Genomic DNA, 16,211 nt, shown 5'->3' on the forward strand with positions numbered 1-16,211 from the left:
TCCGCAGTTTACAGGAGATGAAATGGCAGTTTCTCACTCTCCTTTCTCTCTTTCTCTAGTTTTAAGTTGATCTTACTAGGTACTCTGTTTGTCTGGTTGCAGCTTTGCCTCCGAGAGTTTTCGTTGGTCAGGCAGTTCTAACAGTTGAGCTCAGAGCTCCAGAGTTTTCGTTGGCCATTCTTATTTGTATTATGATTTTTTGGTACTGGAAACGATAGTTTACCCTTATAATTGTTGATGCGGGGGTAAGGCCGTCAATGCGCGTGCCTCAGTGTCTGGTCCGCTCAGGCCGGTGTGGGCAGCGCGTGCATCGTTGAAGATCTGGATCGTTATGTTTATGATGACAAAACACAGAAGCGGGTTTATTTTATTTAAAATTAGCCTTGGGCTGGGTTACATATCTGTTGGGTTTTTTGTTTAATGGGTTTTCTGCATTCTTGGAGTAGATTCTAAGTCTAGAATGCATTCTGAAATCCGATTTTTCTCTATTTTTTCTCGCTTCAGAATGCCCTTGAACACGAATCGTTATCCTCTTCAATTCCTCACATGGGGGTGGAAATGATCACCCTATCCCCTGCCCGAAAACATTGCCTAAGATGAGATCCACTCCCCCCCTATTAGAGGAATTGGATGAATTGGAGGTGTCCACGAATTGGAGGTGATAATTATTCCCTTGAACACATGATATTTCACTGGGTTTCGAAGTTTATCTTGTAGTCAGTACATGGAATTTGCCATTGAAACTCTGCTTACTATTATGAGTGAACTTGTTTTATCCATGCAATCCAACTACCCTTTCTTGACTAAATGGTTTTGGTCTGGTGGTGTATGTATGCAGTTTATAATTCCATTCCTTCTTGGTTGGCATGCTTTTGTGTATTCCATGAAACCAGATGACCCTGGCCGTATCAACAACACCAATCCCCGTTATGGGGCTGATTTTGAGTGGAGCAGATAGGTCCAAGTTTCTGTTTGGATGAGAGAAGGTAGAGTGAAGGCTTAATGAATTTTCACTTCACAGGACAGCAAATTATTTGATTTACTGACTTCATAAAAAATTGTACCTGTTGTGGAGAGCTTGTCTCAGATTTTGTCTGATACAGAGTTCAGCTCTCACTGAGGAATTTGTGTTTTGGCTGATCGATCGAGTGAAGTGATGATTGGTCATGTTACATAATGTTTGTTCAAATCATGCTTGGAACGTTATGTATGCCATGCTTTAAATTTTTAAGGGACGCAAACAGCTTTGTTTGGCAAAGAGCCTGCTAAATTTATCATTTCTCATTTTGTTTCAAGCCAAATGATTATTGGCATATCAGCATCATCTACACTCCCAAGAATCATGGATAGTTATCCATGTAAAAATGGAAGGTGACGGTTTTGAAAACCACAATTCAAGTCGGAGTTATCCATTTTTATGTTGTTTTAATCTAAACCGTCTATTCCTACTCAAAGTTGGAAGAGGTGCATAGTAATATTTAGATTATTGGTATACATGCATGAACATACACAGGATGTGTGTCAATACAAAAAGAGGTATTTGATTGAATTAGATTCTAAAATTTGATGTGGTTAATCTAGACCATATCCTTTCTATCCAACAATCGGAATGGACATAATGTTCGTCCACATAGTAGAATAGATGCTTTGTAACATTTGGTAAACTAACAGATCTTTGCGACAACAATAATTCATTTTAGTGGGATCAATCACCTTTTCTCTTTTTATTAACTTCAATGTTGGACTTGATCAAGCCCTGACGATGATCATATTCATGTAGAATCAATAGATCTAATAAAGTGAACAAACAGTGACTCGCGCGAGCCAAGCTCTAAACTGAAACTTCAATCTCTCCAGCATTAGGCAGGATTGACACAGCTTTCCCATCCAACCAACACAGACAATTGGTCCACTTTTTTTTTTGAAGGGAGAGGTGGGGAGGATGTTCATTGTTTTTCCATAAAATGTTGTCATAATTTTTAGGAGGCGTTTCCCCACACCCACATTGAATTGAATGGGGAATTCCCTTACCCATGGATTTTTATGCCTTTGGATGGATATGGGTATCGGAAACAGATGGGATGACATTATCGATTTCTTGCTAAAGGGGGCCAAATAATAATGACTCTAAATGGGTGAGTGAACCCAACTCCTATGGGTGGAGGAAAACTTTCTCCTAATTCTACGACTCAAATGTGTAGTTGAGGGGATTCCTCGTGGAGATAGAAGTATTACCACAGTTCACATCAATAATGAAAAAACATGAAGTCCAAAATTTTTTAGTTAAATAACTTATAACCATTCATCTAGAAATGTATTGTCACAGATGTTACAGAATCATGAAGCACAAAATACAAATATCAATGCAATACCAACCGGTTTAGCCTATGCAACTTCATGCTGTCCAACTTCTGTTCTCAAATTCTCAATCACATTAGCTACCGAACAACATAAACTAGCTTCCAAAGCTAAAGACTTCACGATCACCTCCATCGATCTCAGCTCTTCATAAATTTCTGAGTACAATACCAAGGAAGAGAAATGCTCATCCAGCACCAATCCAAGATACTTCACAATGGACTCAAGGGATGGCACCCAGTCACAGGCTTTCAAACCCAAAACCAATGCTGCTGATGGACACAGGCCTGCCTGGGGAAACCTCTGGTACTTCCTCAACCACTTCCCCATGTACCGAATCAAACTTAACATCTCTGAACCGTCCAATCTACTGAGAGAAGAAGACAATGTCAGTTCTTAACCTTGACCATACTACCTTACGCTTCTTTTGGTGGGGACAGAAAGAATTTCAATCAGAAAGAAGATATGATGACTGAAAGTCAGAAAAGTGCTTGCCTTGATACAGAGACAAATCAAATCTGATCTCTTCGCATCAATGAGAGACTGAAGCACTTGTGTAGATGATGAATGACCAACAAGCCCTTGACTAATTAAAGTTTCCAGCAACTCCCAGAGTTCCAGCAGTCAACAAGCCTCTAAAACCGAACGTGCAACATCTCGAGAAATGAAAAATCCTAACTTTTCAATCATTACACGGGTGTAATTCGAATCAGAAGGACCAACACCACAAGAGATACCAACCTTCTTCATCATTTTCTCCATAAATGAATTCAGAAGCCCTAGATACTCTTCTTTATCAAAAGATTTATGTTTACTGAGATTCTTTTTCAATTTTTTGCAAAATCGGCTCCCTAATGCAATGATTTCTGAATCAGTTGCTGAAATCTGCCATCCGCCAACGCGTTTGAACAAAGAAAAATCATTGGAATCTTCATTTTTGGGTTTCAAATTGCATAATATATCATCCGCATTTAATATTATGGGATATTGCGATTGAACGATGTGGCCTGAGGGATCGGCCGCAACCTTCGTGACTTGTTCGAGTAACGTCATGAGCACCCGAGATAGAAAATGAGAAACTGGAACCAAAATTACAAAGCAAATGCGTCGAGACCATGGTAAGTTATGGGAGTAACTAAAGAAGGGAAAAAAAAATTTGTGGACAATAATCAGAGAGCGAGAAGAACTTAGGAACCAAAAGAAAACCAAACACCCAATTAGTTATGGGAGTAACCATTGTTTTCCTGCCAGGAGAACGTTCAACTTCAAATGTTGAGGGCGAAGGGGGGAGGGAGAGAGAGAGAGAGTACCTCCTCTGGCGCCGGTGCTGCAATAGGTTGCTGCTTCTCCGGACACGCACACGTCTGGTTTTTGTGCTGCGCTGCCTACCTTCCGTTTCTCTGGATACCAGCGCCAGGCACCGCTGGGAGAGAGGAGCTGCACGAGGAGGGAAAAGGATGTGTTTTAGGACTGTGCCGCTGTGCAAAAACGAAAAAATAAGGAAGCCGACGGAAGACGACTACGATGGCTTAGGGTTTTTTGGAGGGTTTTCCTGTTTGGGGACTTTTGTCGATGGTTGAACACTTAAACCATTGGGGGATGGTTTAGTTTCAAAACAGGAAAAAGAACTCTGCCTGGTCGCGTGAGTATGAGCGTAGGAGCTACACTCTTGGACATATTCCTTTTCTCCCTTTCTTTTTCAGTTTTTTTTTTTTTTGGCACAAAAAACACAAAACAAAACAGATTCTACTTGATTTGATCTTCTGTTGCTTCATTAGCTAGTAAGGCTCATCATAATACTATGAGAAAAATTTTCAATCTATTTACTTATTTTTTGGATGAAATGTTTATCGCTACACTAAAATCAATTGATGGTTCTTGAGTTGCAAGGAGACACCTTTGTCGCCCAACAATTCTCCCTCAACGTTGGCCGAGTGACTCAAACCTGTGACTTTGGTTGCGCTTATTGCCACAATAAATTCAATTGATAGTACTGATGGCACAACTTTATTTCCGTATGTAGAGTAGACGATTAGTCCTTGAGTAGTCGCAAGGAAACACTAACTGTATAGGCCCAACAGAATTTAGTCCATCAAACTGTAAAGTTTGACAGCAAGCTAACATATAATTCAATGTTGCTGCTTTCTTTTTTGGGAAATTTACACATAGCACCCCTAAGGTTTGACGAAAGGATATTTTCACCTCCCCGTTTTGGAAAATTCTGCGTACCCCCCTGAGGTTTGCAAACGATAACAAATAAGCCCATTCTGTTAATTCATGATTAACGGTGTTAAAAACATGGGATGAAATGACAAAATTGCCCATACAAAGAAAAAAAAAATCCTTTCCCAATCTTTCAAAATCCTTCCACGATCCTTGCTAATTTTTTTTTTTTGGAACTTTTATATTAAAGAGGTTGCAACAACAGAATAAGAAGTTCTGCCTCCATCATCAATCAATCCTCCGTTCCCTGCCGGAGTGGGCAAACCCTTCAAACGCAGGACTCCAGGTGAAATAGCGGAAAGACAGACCTCCTCTGCTCCTTCAATCTCGTCATCCTCGTTGTTCACGAACTGGGTATGCTTACTCTTGAACTCAGGCAGCATTCTCTTCTCCTGAACGGTCATCTTGCTCAGTCCTGCAACTCATCTTTCCCAAAATCGACTGGGGAAGATGATTTCCAGGTATGGGAAATCAATTTACACCTAACCAGCCCTAAATCAAAGGGAAAATTCACACCCCACCGGAATCTAACTACAGTCCGTTTGGTCACCGGAAAATCGTCTTCGCCATCACTGCAACCCCAGACAAAAACCCATCTGGGCGGCCATGAAATTCACTCAAGTCTCTCCGAGCAAATCCAATGATATGAGTTCCACCATTCTCCTTAGAATTATCGTTGACGTTGATAGATGTAGAACTAGAAGCAGAGAGGGTTTTTTTCTTGAGAGAAAAATCGCCGACTTGAGGCTTGATTTGGAGGGAGAAAGTAGGGTTAGGGTTTCCAAGGAGATTGACTGAGTATATTTTCAATCAGATTCACATTATAGCCTTTTCCAGATGCGATTGCAGAAGGGAAAAAAAAGTTCGCCTATGTTACTGTTTCATCTTCTTCTTCTCCTCTGCTTCTGTTGTTGCTTCGATACTTCTGAATGTTTCTCTCGAAAACAATTTTGATTTCATTTCATTTTCTGAACGCAAATTGCTCATATGTTTAGCTCTGAAGTGTTTGTCAAGATGAAATTTTATTCAAAGTTTGCCATGGGGAAAATCCTAGGAGAGACAGAAGAGATGTATTTAGCATCAATTATTGAATATTACCAATTATCAGAATTTTCTTTTTTGTTTTTATTAACTGTATGAACTACTTAGAGGGCGGATGGTTGTTTTTTCAAGTTGGGAAACAGGCTCTTCGTGAATTGGAGATAAGATTGCGTATATTATGATCCAGGGTTGTTGTTCGGTGATGGTGTAATCGATTTGGATCAATCCAGCAGTCCTAGGCGACAACAAATCTGGAATTTATGATGTTCCCTACCTGCAACTCGTCTTCCCCAGTTGGGGAAGACGAGTTGCAGGTATTTTGTTTTTGGTTTCTTGCAAGGGCAATTCCATCAGTTCACTTTAAATTTTTAACAGTGTTAGTCATGAACTGACGGAATGGGCTTATTTGTTACCGTTTGCAAACCTCAGGGGGTTATGTAGAATTTTCCAAAATTGAGGGGTGAAAATATCCTTTCGTCAAACCTCAGGGGTGGTATGTGTAAATTTCCCTTCTTTTTTTTTTATTTTTATAATTGTATTCGATATTTGTTTGGGTGTATTATTACATAGGGAAAAAGTTCTCTATCCAGGAGTATGGCCTACGCCAGCACTCCCATAAGTCTATCTCTCTCTACCCCATGTGAAAAGACACCTCTGCCCCCTTGTTTGAAGGAGGAAAGAGATAGACATATGGGAGTGCTGACGTAGGCCACACTCCCGTACAGAAAATTGCTTCCCTATTACATAATAATAGAACGTGGCACCTGTTGCACACTCTCAATTAATGTTTACGAGATACTTATCGTACTTTCATTAAAAATAGGGTAAATTACATATGCCTCCCCTGTACTTTGCCCTAATTACACGTTCCACCCCTTGATTTTTCCACCTTACATTTTGACCCCTTATGGCTGACGGTGTTAGTTTGCTGTAAGTTAATGATTTGAAAAGACAATATTACCCTTGTTCTAAAACAACACAAGTTGAATTACAATGACACCCTTTTCATCATCTTCAACCTTAAAACACTCATTTCTTTCCTCCTCCACCGCCGCCACCACCACCACCACCACCACAGCCGCTGCCTCCTTCTCCATCGCCACCACTGTCGCTGCCGCCTCCTCCTCCTCGAACTCTTATTCCCTAAAACTTTAAATTCCGCACTGCAAAGACCGAGCAATGAGATGGGTTCATCATCATAGCTTCCATTACGCGTGAAGAGCACGCAGAAGGTGTTGATTTCAATCTTCCAGTGCTCGCTTGAACACGCTGGAGCATCTCTTGTTCTATCACGTAGGAATCACAGAATAACAAATTAAAACTGCATTTTCAATTCTACCTTTCTCATCATCTTCAACCTAAAACACTCATATCTTTCCTACTCCATTGCCAGCACCACCACCACCGCCACCACTGCCGCTGCCGCTGCCTCCATCACCGCCACCACTGCAGCCGCCGCCGCCTCCACCACAAACAAATAAGAAGAGATTAGAGGAGAAAGAAGGGATACCGATTGGTAAAAGATCACCAAAGGTTGCTGCAGGTAGGACTAAAACATTAGAAACCGAACCAGTACGCAACCTCGTCCCGCTCACATAAGAAAAAACACCTGTGAACCTCGGTTCGCCACGTTTATATTTATGTCTTTCATCTAAATCATCTTCTCCATAATTGCCAGAGAAAAATAAGAAAGAAGAAGAAACAGAGAGGCGAAGGAGCCCTTTGGTTTCTCCGACCAGAGGGCAATCAATTTCGGGAAGGAGAGACTAGAGAGAAAGAGAGAGATTGAAGGAGAAGACGGAATTCAATGCGATTGCAGAGATTCTGTATTTAAATTTTCTTTTTGTTTTATTTGTTTATCAGCTTTTGAATTTTTATCTGTCAATAGATGAGATAAGATGAAAGATCTGATTATTTTCTTTCTGCTTCTTATTTCGGCAGTGCTTTTATGTCTTTCCTTCTTGAATTCTAACAGGCATTTTCGCTGTTTGATTCCCTTCTCACCCAAAATAGCACCAAAGATTCACTTCCACCAACATAATTGGTAGTTTTTTTTATCACTCTTTTCAATGGAATTTTTGTTTCCTTTACTGCTGGTAATTCATAAATCCAGGCTTTTTCAAGGTGTACAGAAATCACACACAAAGAGAGCATACCTTGTAGCAGAGAACCGTATGGAATGAAGAGAAGTTGGTGAAATTGAGGCCTGAAGGTGGGAATGGGTTTCGATAGTAGAAGAAGAAGAAGTAACTCCATTCATTCTCTCTCTCTGTCTCTCTCTCTCTCTCTCTCTCTCTCTCCTGCGTTAACAAGCCACAAATACAAGAATGGGGGCTGGCTGCCCTGAAACTTAAAACTAGAAACTGAATCCTATAATACAAGAATGGAGAAGGGCTTCTAATAATTGTAAAAGAAAGAAAAAGAAACCGGTTTGGGAAGGAATCTTTTAGAACCCGAAACAATCGAATGACGAGCAATGGTCCTTGTGAGCATAAATACTCGACCTTGGTAGGGGTATCGTTGCCGGCGATTACAAGGTTCAGAGGTTGAAGATGAAGTTGGGAGAGGAGAAAGGGCAAATTTTTCCTTCTTATTTTGGTTTTTATCAAAAGGGTAAATGGGTCATCTCACAAGGACCAAGGGTTAGTTTGGGCATTATAAAAAATCTAATTATGCCATGTCAGCACATAACAGACGGATGCTAACGACAGGGGAGGAATTAGTAATTTTTTGAAAACTATAGGGGAATCGTATGTAAGGTGGGAAAATCAAGGGGAGGAATGTGTAATTAGGACAAAGTACAGGGGAGGCATATGTAATTTACCCTTAAAAATATATGTTATTCCAATTGTGGTCTGTGAATTTAAAGAGTATTTGGTATGTATTCTTCTTGGAATGCATTCTAAGTCGATTTCGCATTTCGGATGATAAAAATAATTAAGTGTACACTAAAACCAAGTTTCTTAGGATGAGATTTTCAGATCCTAAATTAAGCATAGATGGAGCACTACACCCTACCACACTAACACATGGTATGATAGTCCCATGGGTATGAATTTTTATCCTATGTTGTAATTGCACGGTGTTGTACTGCATCATGCGGCACTACAGAGGTCATGTGCGTCATGTGGGGCCCACTGTGCCACATGGCCTCTACAACGCTGCACGATGCAGTACAGCATCGTGCTGTAACAAGAGAGGATAACGATCAACATGGGTACATGGAAGCCCAGACGACAAGTTTTGTAGGAAAGTAATCCAATCGATCAAGGAAGAGCCTCCAAAGATAGAAGAGTCCATCCGGAGGGGGAGATGCTCTCCAACATTGGAATTTAGCTCGTCTCCAAGGAGGCGTGCGCCCAGGGTGCTATCAGGGAGCATCCAGCGGTTGAGCTTTGCCGCACACATCTCAGTGCATGCCTAGGGATGTGTGCGATGCAGCCCAATGGCTGACAGCGCCCTGGGCATTCCCTGCTCCCTGGAAACGATCCTGATCTGGCCACAAATGGACAGTGCACCAAAGCATGCAACACAGTTTCAGTACCATTTTTACATCTAGAGCATAAGTCTGTTGCGGAGAGATTTCGACGAAGAAGATAACTATTAACAACAAGAGCTTCTAGACAGCCTCGCCAAAGAAAAAACTTTATTTTAGGAATCAATTTTAAGGCCCCAAAGCGTGACCCAAAACATATCGGGTCACGAGGGGCCGTCCCTTGAGGGGTCAAGAGCAGAAAGTGGCCAAAAATAGGCAGATGAGATTGTAAACCGGCTAGAGTTTGTGAAAGCCCCAAAGCACCTGGGAGCAACCTGCGGAAATAGTTAGAAACAGAGAAAACCCTCTCTCCTTGTGCGCTTACAAAGCCTTACGGGACTGTAATTTAAAACCCATCTTTCGGCAAGTTCATTAGTTGGGCAAAAATGCAGGAATGAGAATCTTAACTGTAATCCTTCTCTGAGTAAATGGTGATGTTTGCTTTGCCATGATTAAGTCTGGAATATGATTCTGTGCATATTTTCTAGCTTATTGGGTTTCAAAGTTTTGCAAGGACTACTGAGCTTACTCGAGTGGATTTTATTCTTATGAGGGTTGTTACTTGTTGCTGTACGTATATGTATCTGTTTTATTGTCGTTCAGAACTTATTATGAGCATGGGTTTGATGAAATCTTGCAATAATTGTTAATGAATATATATATTTTTTTTGGGTAGAAAATTGTTAATGAATATTTGTTTCCTCATTTGACACCAGTCATCCTATAAATATGGCTAGCCCACAATGCAGGAGAGACATGAAGAAGATGGTTCTCTTGGTCCTACCCTGATATAATGTGATATTCCAAGATTACCTTTCACTAATAATATGGGAACCAAGTGAGATAAGGAAGAACACTCTTCTTGTTGTTCGAATACCGCCGCTCTCCAAGTCTCCTCCATCCTCAATATCCCTACTTACTACTTCTTCACCTCCGGTGCCCCTGGCCTCGCCGTTCTTCTCTACTTCCCAACCATCCACAACCAGACCACTCAGAGCGTCAAAGACCTCACCAACACTTATCCCCATTTTCCAGGATTACTCCCAATTCGTGCCTCTCATATGCCCGAACCTATAATGAACAGATACGACCAGTTTTACCATGAATTCCTACACATCGCCAACTATATCACCAAATCAAGAGGAATTTTGGTGAAAACCTTCAAGTCGCTCAAGCCCAGAGCGGTCAAAGCCATTGCCTAATCAATGGATGGCAAGTGAGATCTTGGTTGATCACTAACGAGGTCGCAGCAAATAGACATCTAAAGATGGTAAAAGAGATGCACTGAAGCAATAAATGTAGAAAAAGAAAACCAAGAAAAACGAAGGGCGGGGCACGGGGAGACATTTGATTGCACCAGAGCTTAGGATGAAATGATGAATCTCTTCACAGGATTTCACCCTGAGGCTCCACCTAAAAACCATGGATCAGCTGCTTCAGAATGGAACTGCAGAAACGAACCCCAAAAGTATAGAGATGCAGTTCATGAAACCTTGAACCTTGGTCAGTGGTCCCATGAAACATAGGGGTCAACACCCACAGAGAGGCATACATACATGAATACTCCATACATAAAATGCTCCAAAATTTGGGAGCTTTTGAAATTGATGCTCCAATGCTCTACACTAACACCACATTCTGGTTTCATGACATGATTTGGTTACTTTGATTAGAAATTAGGAGCCTCATTTATTGAATATAATCGCAAACATAAACACAGAGATTCACACCCATATCCAATTCACAACTAGTTAAACAAAGTTCTCCATTTAGAGTAATCAAAATCCAATTTACATGATCAGTAGTTCTCCCATACAGAGCCTACGAATGATTTCTCCTCTGATTCTTTTTTAAGGCACGGGACTCATTAAAGGCAAGGGCAGGCTGAGCATTTGCCCTTTTCACGGGCATTCCTAGCAAAGCTCCAAGTATTTGTTCCATTAGCTCCTCGAGCACCAGAAAACAGTGATAATTTTATAAATACAATCTGCCAAACTAATTGGTAGGGAGAATCTAACTCTTTGGACTCTCTTACCCTGGTAATACCCTAGCGCTCTTCATGAATGACCAAGCCATATGGGGAGGTGAAAATTACACATTGATTTCCACCAGCCAATATAAAATTTTCATAATCTCAATATTTTCTTGGCGTAGGACAATAGGACAGGTTTGGGAAACCTAGAAAATTATCCTAACTGAAAGGTAGGAAGGCTGAGAAGGGCATCCAACTCATATATCTCAGCATACATGCAGAAACTCTCAACAAGTACAACCATAAATAAAGAATCAAACAAATCATATGTGCAGAATTTCATGCTAAGTATGCAAAGGAAAATTTAACGAAAGAAACATGATAGATCAGTACCTTCTTTTGCTGTCCCACGGGTAGACGGTTAGAATGCTGTGAATATGTGCTAAATCACTACTTAACTCCACAGAATGTGTCCTCAAGGTCTCCTTCTTGTTGTTAGAAAAATATCCAAGGTATTTGGGGGCTGAAGTTCAGACAAAAATTGGACAATTTGGAACTGATACAAGAACTAGTAAGAAATTTAGCAATAATCAAGTCTAGGCAAGAAGGGAAAATTGGGTTTCTAGAAGATTTGGCTAAGGAGGGTCAAGGGAATTTGGGATACCACATCTTTCATCACAGTCAGTCCTATTCCAGCCAACATGTATGATTTATTGGGGTTTATGGGCTGCTCTGTAGTTGAAAGAACAAATGGAAGACACTTGAGAAATGAAAATGGAGGTTGGAAGAAATATGATGGAACAAACAACAAAAAATTTGGGGGGTCGAACAGGGATGGGTTGTTGTAGATATAGATTTTGAAGAAGAGGAAGAAGAAGATTAGATTTGTATCTTGGCTTCACGCCATCTGAAAGAAGAACATAGATGTGTATCTTGGCTTCGCACCATCTTGAATTTACTCATGCTGCAGAAAAAGAGAGTAATCTCACAAGTTCCCAATCCTCTTTTTTTTTAGGGGGGGGGGGAATTGAGAGCTATATTTTGTATAGAGGGGGGGGATCGAACCGGGGAGGGGGTAAGGTACCAGCCAGGAGACTCAAACTCGAGACCACTTGGTGAGCATTGGCATGAAGCGCACCACGGCTCACCAACTGAGCTAGGCAGTTGTTGGTCCAATACTTACATTTTCTTTCAATAATGAATACAAAGGGCATCATAACATTACACAACAAAAAACAGTTATTTCCTAAGATAACTACCCATATAAATACAAATTAAACCTCTAAACAGTTATTTTGTAAAATAACTACCCATATAACTATTCCCACCACTTAACATTACAACATAATAGAATAATAGTCTGGCCCCAAATAAAAATACAACAAATAATAAAAGAACTACGTATAATATTGGTCATCTAGTCATAGTGAAGTGACATGTGGCTGAATGTGTCTGTGTCTCCTCTGATAATTCCTGAATCCTTGAGTGATGTCCTCATCACTTGCCCTAAAAATTAACCTAGTTTAGCAATGCTGATCCTATTCTTTCCCTGTCAGTCCAGGTTTGCATTCTCATTGGACGATCAAGTATGTCAACACAAAATCTTACAATATCACTATTTCCAAATTCACATGGCCATACTCAATTGAACTGAATAAAAAACATACACTGAAAATACCAGAGATTGATAATAAAGATACTATCAGTTCCTAGCAAGATTGATAAGTTAATGAAATTCTTATTGTAACTAGATGTCTACAAATTAAATCTCGACGTTTAGGTAATCATATTAGCATGAGAACTGGCATAACTAAAACACACCTTGTCAAGGTTTGCTCAAGGGATAACATAGAGTTGTATACCATTTTTCCCACATCAGTACATGGTGAGCATGGAGCTCACTTGTTTTAAAGAAAAGAGGAATCCAAGAGAAAAGTGTCCCATGTGCTTGAACACTGCATTTAACATGAAAGTTTCAACAACTTGGAGAAAGGAAAGACGGGTGGAGGGGGGATGTTCACCTACGTCAATATTGAGATTGACATCAATGATGATGAAACTGACAATTTATTGCCTAAAAAACATTGCACAAGGCTTTCTTATAACAAAATATACTACACCAGATGAGACTTCTCATAATATGCTATATTAAGCCAGCTCTGAGCCAAATTTCCTCCCAACTCAACTCAATCTCGCAACTACTTGGTTTGGCTACAAAATTCTGTTCTGCCATGAGCATGACCTTATCTTCCAAATTTCTAAGAAATTACGAACCATTTTCTTTACAAAAAGAAACTCTTCCAATCATTAATATCTCTTGGTTTGGAATACAATCATAAGAATAATGTGTTCAGAACAAAGATCATACTGCAAAACAGCCAACCTATTGAACAGAGCAGGAATGAGAAGCATTAGCAGAACATCCAAGAAAGTTGCCACAGAACTCCTGGAAACTATATTTAGTGCAACAAGGTTTTGAACAAAAGTTGGTCAACAGAACAAATCAGGATGACAGAATTGCACAGCTTCCAATATAATCAACCAATAGAGTATTACCAGCACCAGCAGAATATAAAAAAACTTACCAAAAGGAAAACAGGAGCACGAAAACAAATGTAAGGAAAAACACAAAAATGAGGGAAAATCCCAGTTAAAATCCATATAATGACCAAACTAAGTACTTGTTTTTTAATTGATAATATACCTCTGTTACAAGATGACATGGTCATAAAATGTCCAATTGGTACAAACTCACTCTTTAGATGAATCAAAACTGCTTTCTTTTGCTTTTAAAGAGCTTTTCTCTTTTGGAGTACACATATATGATTGAACAGAAACATAGTCCACCTACTGATACTGAAGCCCATGGAAATGGAGGATCCTTGAAGCAAACAAGAGAGGCCTCCAGTTCTTGTGATGCATGATAAAGAAGCGAGTGGATTGCATACAAGTCATGGTCAGAAGACCTCAAGTAATATAAAGCCATCTCAAAGTCCAAATGAGATAGTGCAGAAACAGCTTTATCCAATTTGTACTTGAACAAATTCCACCTTTGCACGAACTCAACATGTTGATTCTGTTTTAGCAGGTTTCTGTCCGCACCATGTGCAGATATTGAATCAAGCACCTCAAGTGCACTAGTGATACTGTAATTCAGAGATGTCAGGAGGACATTTCTCCGGGCAGCATCCTTCTGCACGAATGACAAAGATGAAATCTCTGAAAATGGCCCAAATGGAGTCTGGCCAACACTCCAGGTATAATCCACCAGAGTGCTGTTATGTCTGGGGCTCCATAACAGATGGGTTGGTGACACTCCCCACATACTCTGGAGAATCGAGCCAACAAGGGGTCTCTCAAGTTCCCTTGTCTGCGTGATCACATGACGGCCATTACAGCCATAATCACCCACCGTCTGAGTACTCCTTGTCCTCACTGCAATGACCATATCATTAAAAGCAACCGACTGGTGGTACCGATCAAGCAACATCAACCTATTGATGTCCAAATCAAAAATATACACCGGAAGAACCCTACCGAAATCCTCATCCGGAACTCCTGCGGCACTCCTCAATTGATCCGCAGAATCCGATAGTATCTGATGCAAACGCTTCGAGTCCAAAGACTCGCTGACTATCAATGTATAATTCTCAAACAAGAACCTCGAAGTGTATGAATTCATCGAGCGTGAAATTGCAAATGAACAGATTGGACATTCCGAGAACATGACTTCGTAAGTTCTAAACCTCAATGACTGATCCCCCAACAACAAACCCCCATCATTAACCTCATCCATAAACGTTCTCTCAATCGATTTCCAGTCCAGACCATGCATGTCCTTACCTTCAGACCCATGAACATGGATGAACTGCACTATAAGCGAATTCTCAAATGGAACCGGAATCCTCAAAGAAGGAACCAACAGAACCTGATAGGCACTCCAAACCAAAGACGCCAAATCCGCAAGCAATGCTTGCTGAGACTTGGGACTGCCGTGCAAGACCGCCAATGGATGAAACTCGCCCCTTGGCAGGACACCATCACCAGACAAAGCAGGCCCGTAATCAACCGGTCCAGCAGCTAAATCAATCCACAAGTACCGATCCTTCCCAGTCCAAATACTGCCCAAACACCTAGTAAAAGCAGGGGAAGAGTCCCCAAGCCCATACGTGTAGGCGTAGGGCTTGAGTTGAGGATTCAAATTGAGCAAGTAAATATAAACCCCTTGAACGGGCTTCTCCTTCTCGAAATCCTGTTTAACAATTCGATCGACGACGGAGTAAGGAACCGAGTGAAGAGAATGTCGGAGGCTGGAGGCAGATCGTTCGATCTCGAAGCGAATTGATTCGGATATTAAGGAAGCGAGGGAGGAAGAAGGAGAAACATCGAGATGAAGGGAGTGTTTGATGGTGAGATGATGAGGGTCGGAGGAGCTTATGACATGGAATTGATCAGAGAAGTGAGTGGCTGAAATGAAAGAAGAGAGGAGGGACTGAGAATTTGGGGAGAAAGAGCCGACGAGCTTGATGGTGACGGGAACTGAGATTTCCAGGGAAAGAAGGGAGGAGATGAGAGAGGAGACATGAGTAAAGGATTGTTGGGATAGGGATTTCTTGACGGAAGAGGAGAGAGAAAGGAAGGAGTCGTTGAAGGCTTGTGGATCGAGACGGGATTGTTGGGTGAGGAAGGAGTCGAGACCTATGATGGAGAGAGATGAAATGGTGGTGGGGAAGAAGAATGTGAGGAGGAGCAAGAACAGTACGGTGAAGCTGGTGATGGTGGCCTTCAAGGTGGGGTAGGGGTTTTTGGGTTGAAGCATCATGGTTTGGTAAATGAAGATTGGAGGAGGAGACCACTCTTTTTTTTTTTCCCAGAGAATGAGGGATGAGGTCAACTAGTTGATCCCAGTAGAGGGTGATGTGTTCAGTACCTCAGGCTCGGTAAACAGACCAGTACCGGAAAGAGGACAACAACGACCCGCCGCCCACGGGCACGGAAATGGAGCAAGTTTTTTCATCGACAATGCCAAAAATCGATTAGAACACAATAGTCGGTATGAAGAAAATGGTCTTAAGAGAGTGA

The 16,211-nt window shown here is 41.0% G+C and overlaps 3 protein-coding genes across 4 annotated transcripts in view; all 3 read right to left on the bottom strand.

Moving 5' to 3' along the window:
• The window catches only part of LOC122656806 (FACT complex subunit SSRP1), a 41,757-nt gene extending 34,350 nt beyond the window's left edge, over window positions 1–7,407 (bottom strand). The window contains exons 1-2 of one of the 2 annotated variants that reach the window (XM_043851458.1): window positions 7,391–7,407; window positions 3,655–3,665 (exon numbers count right to left, since the gene is read on the bottom strand). The gene's annotated coding sequence lies outside the window, so the exon portion shown is untranslated. Of the gene's footprint in view, window positions 1–3,648; window positions 3,666–7,390 lie in introns of those variants that run through there. The other variant, XM_043851459.1, reaches the window with a different exon arrangement.
• LOC122654236 lies at window positions 2,983–3,411 on the bottom strand. The gene has a single exon (XM_043848226.1). It carries the CDS (start codon window positions 3,409–3,411, stop codon window positions 2,983–2,985), a length of 429 nt encoding a protein of 142 aa, XP_043704161.1.
• A 6,384-nt stretch (window positions 7,408–13,791) lies between the features above and the next one.
• LOC122654237 lies at window positions 13,792–15,951 on the bottom strand. The gene has a single exon (XM_043848227.1). It carries the CDS (start codon window positions 15,949–15,951, stop codon window positions 13,897–13,899), a length of 2,055 nt encoding a protein of 684 aa, XP_043704162.1. The 3' UTR covers window positions 13,792–13,896.
• Window positions 15,952–16,211: the final 260 nt, after the last annotated feature.

Source organism: Telopea speciosissima, chromosome 3 (assembly GCF_018873765.1).
Source record: "Telopea speciosissima isolate NSW1024214 ecotype Mountain lineage chromosome 3, Tspe_v1, whole genome shotgun sequence".
Classification (NCBI taxonomy): domain Eukaryota; kingdom Viridiplantae; phylum Streptophyta; class Magnoliopsida; order Proteales; family Proteaceae; genus Telopea; species Telopea speciosissima.

Coding starts and splice junctions, on each gene's coding strand:
- LOC122654237 (XM_043848227.1), bottom strand. CDS start 15,951: ATGATGCTTCAACCCAAAAACCCCTACCCCACCTTGAAGGCCACCATC.
- LOC122654236 (XM_043848226.1), bottom strand. CDS start 3,411: ATGACGTTACTCGAACAAGTCACGAAGGTTGCGGCCGATCCCTCAGGC.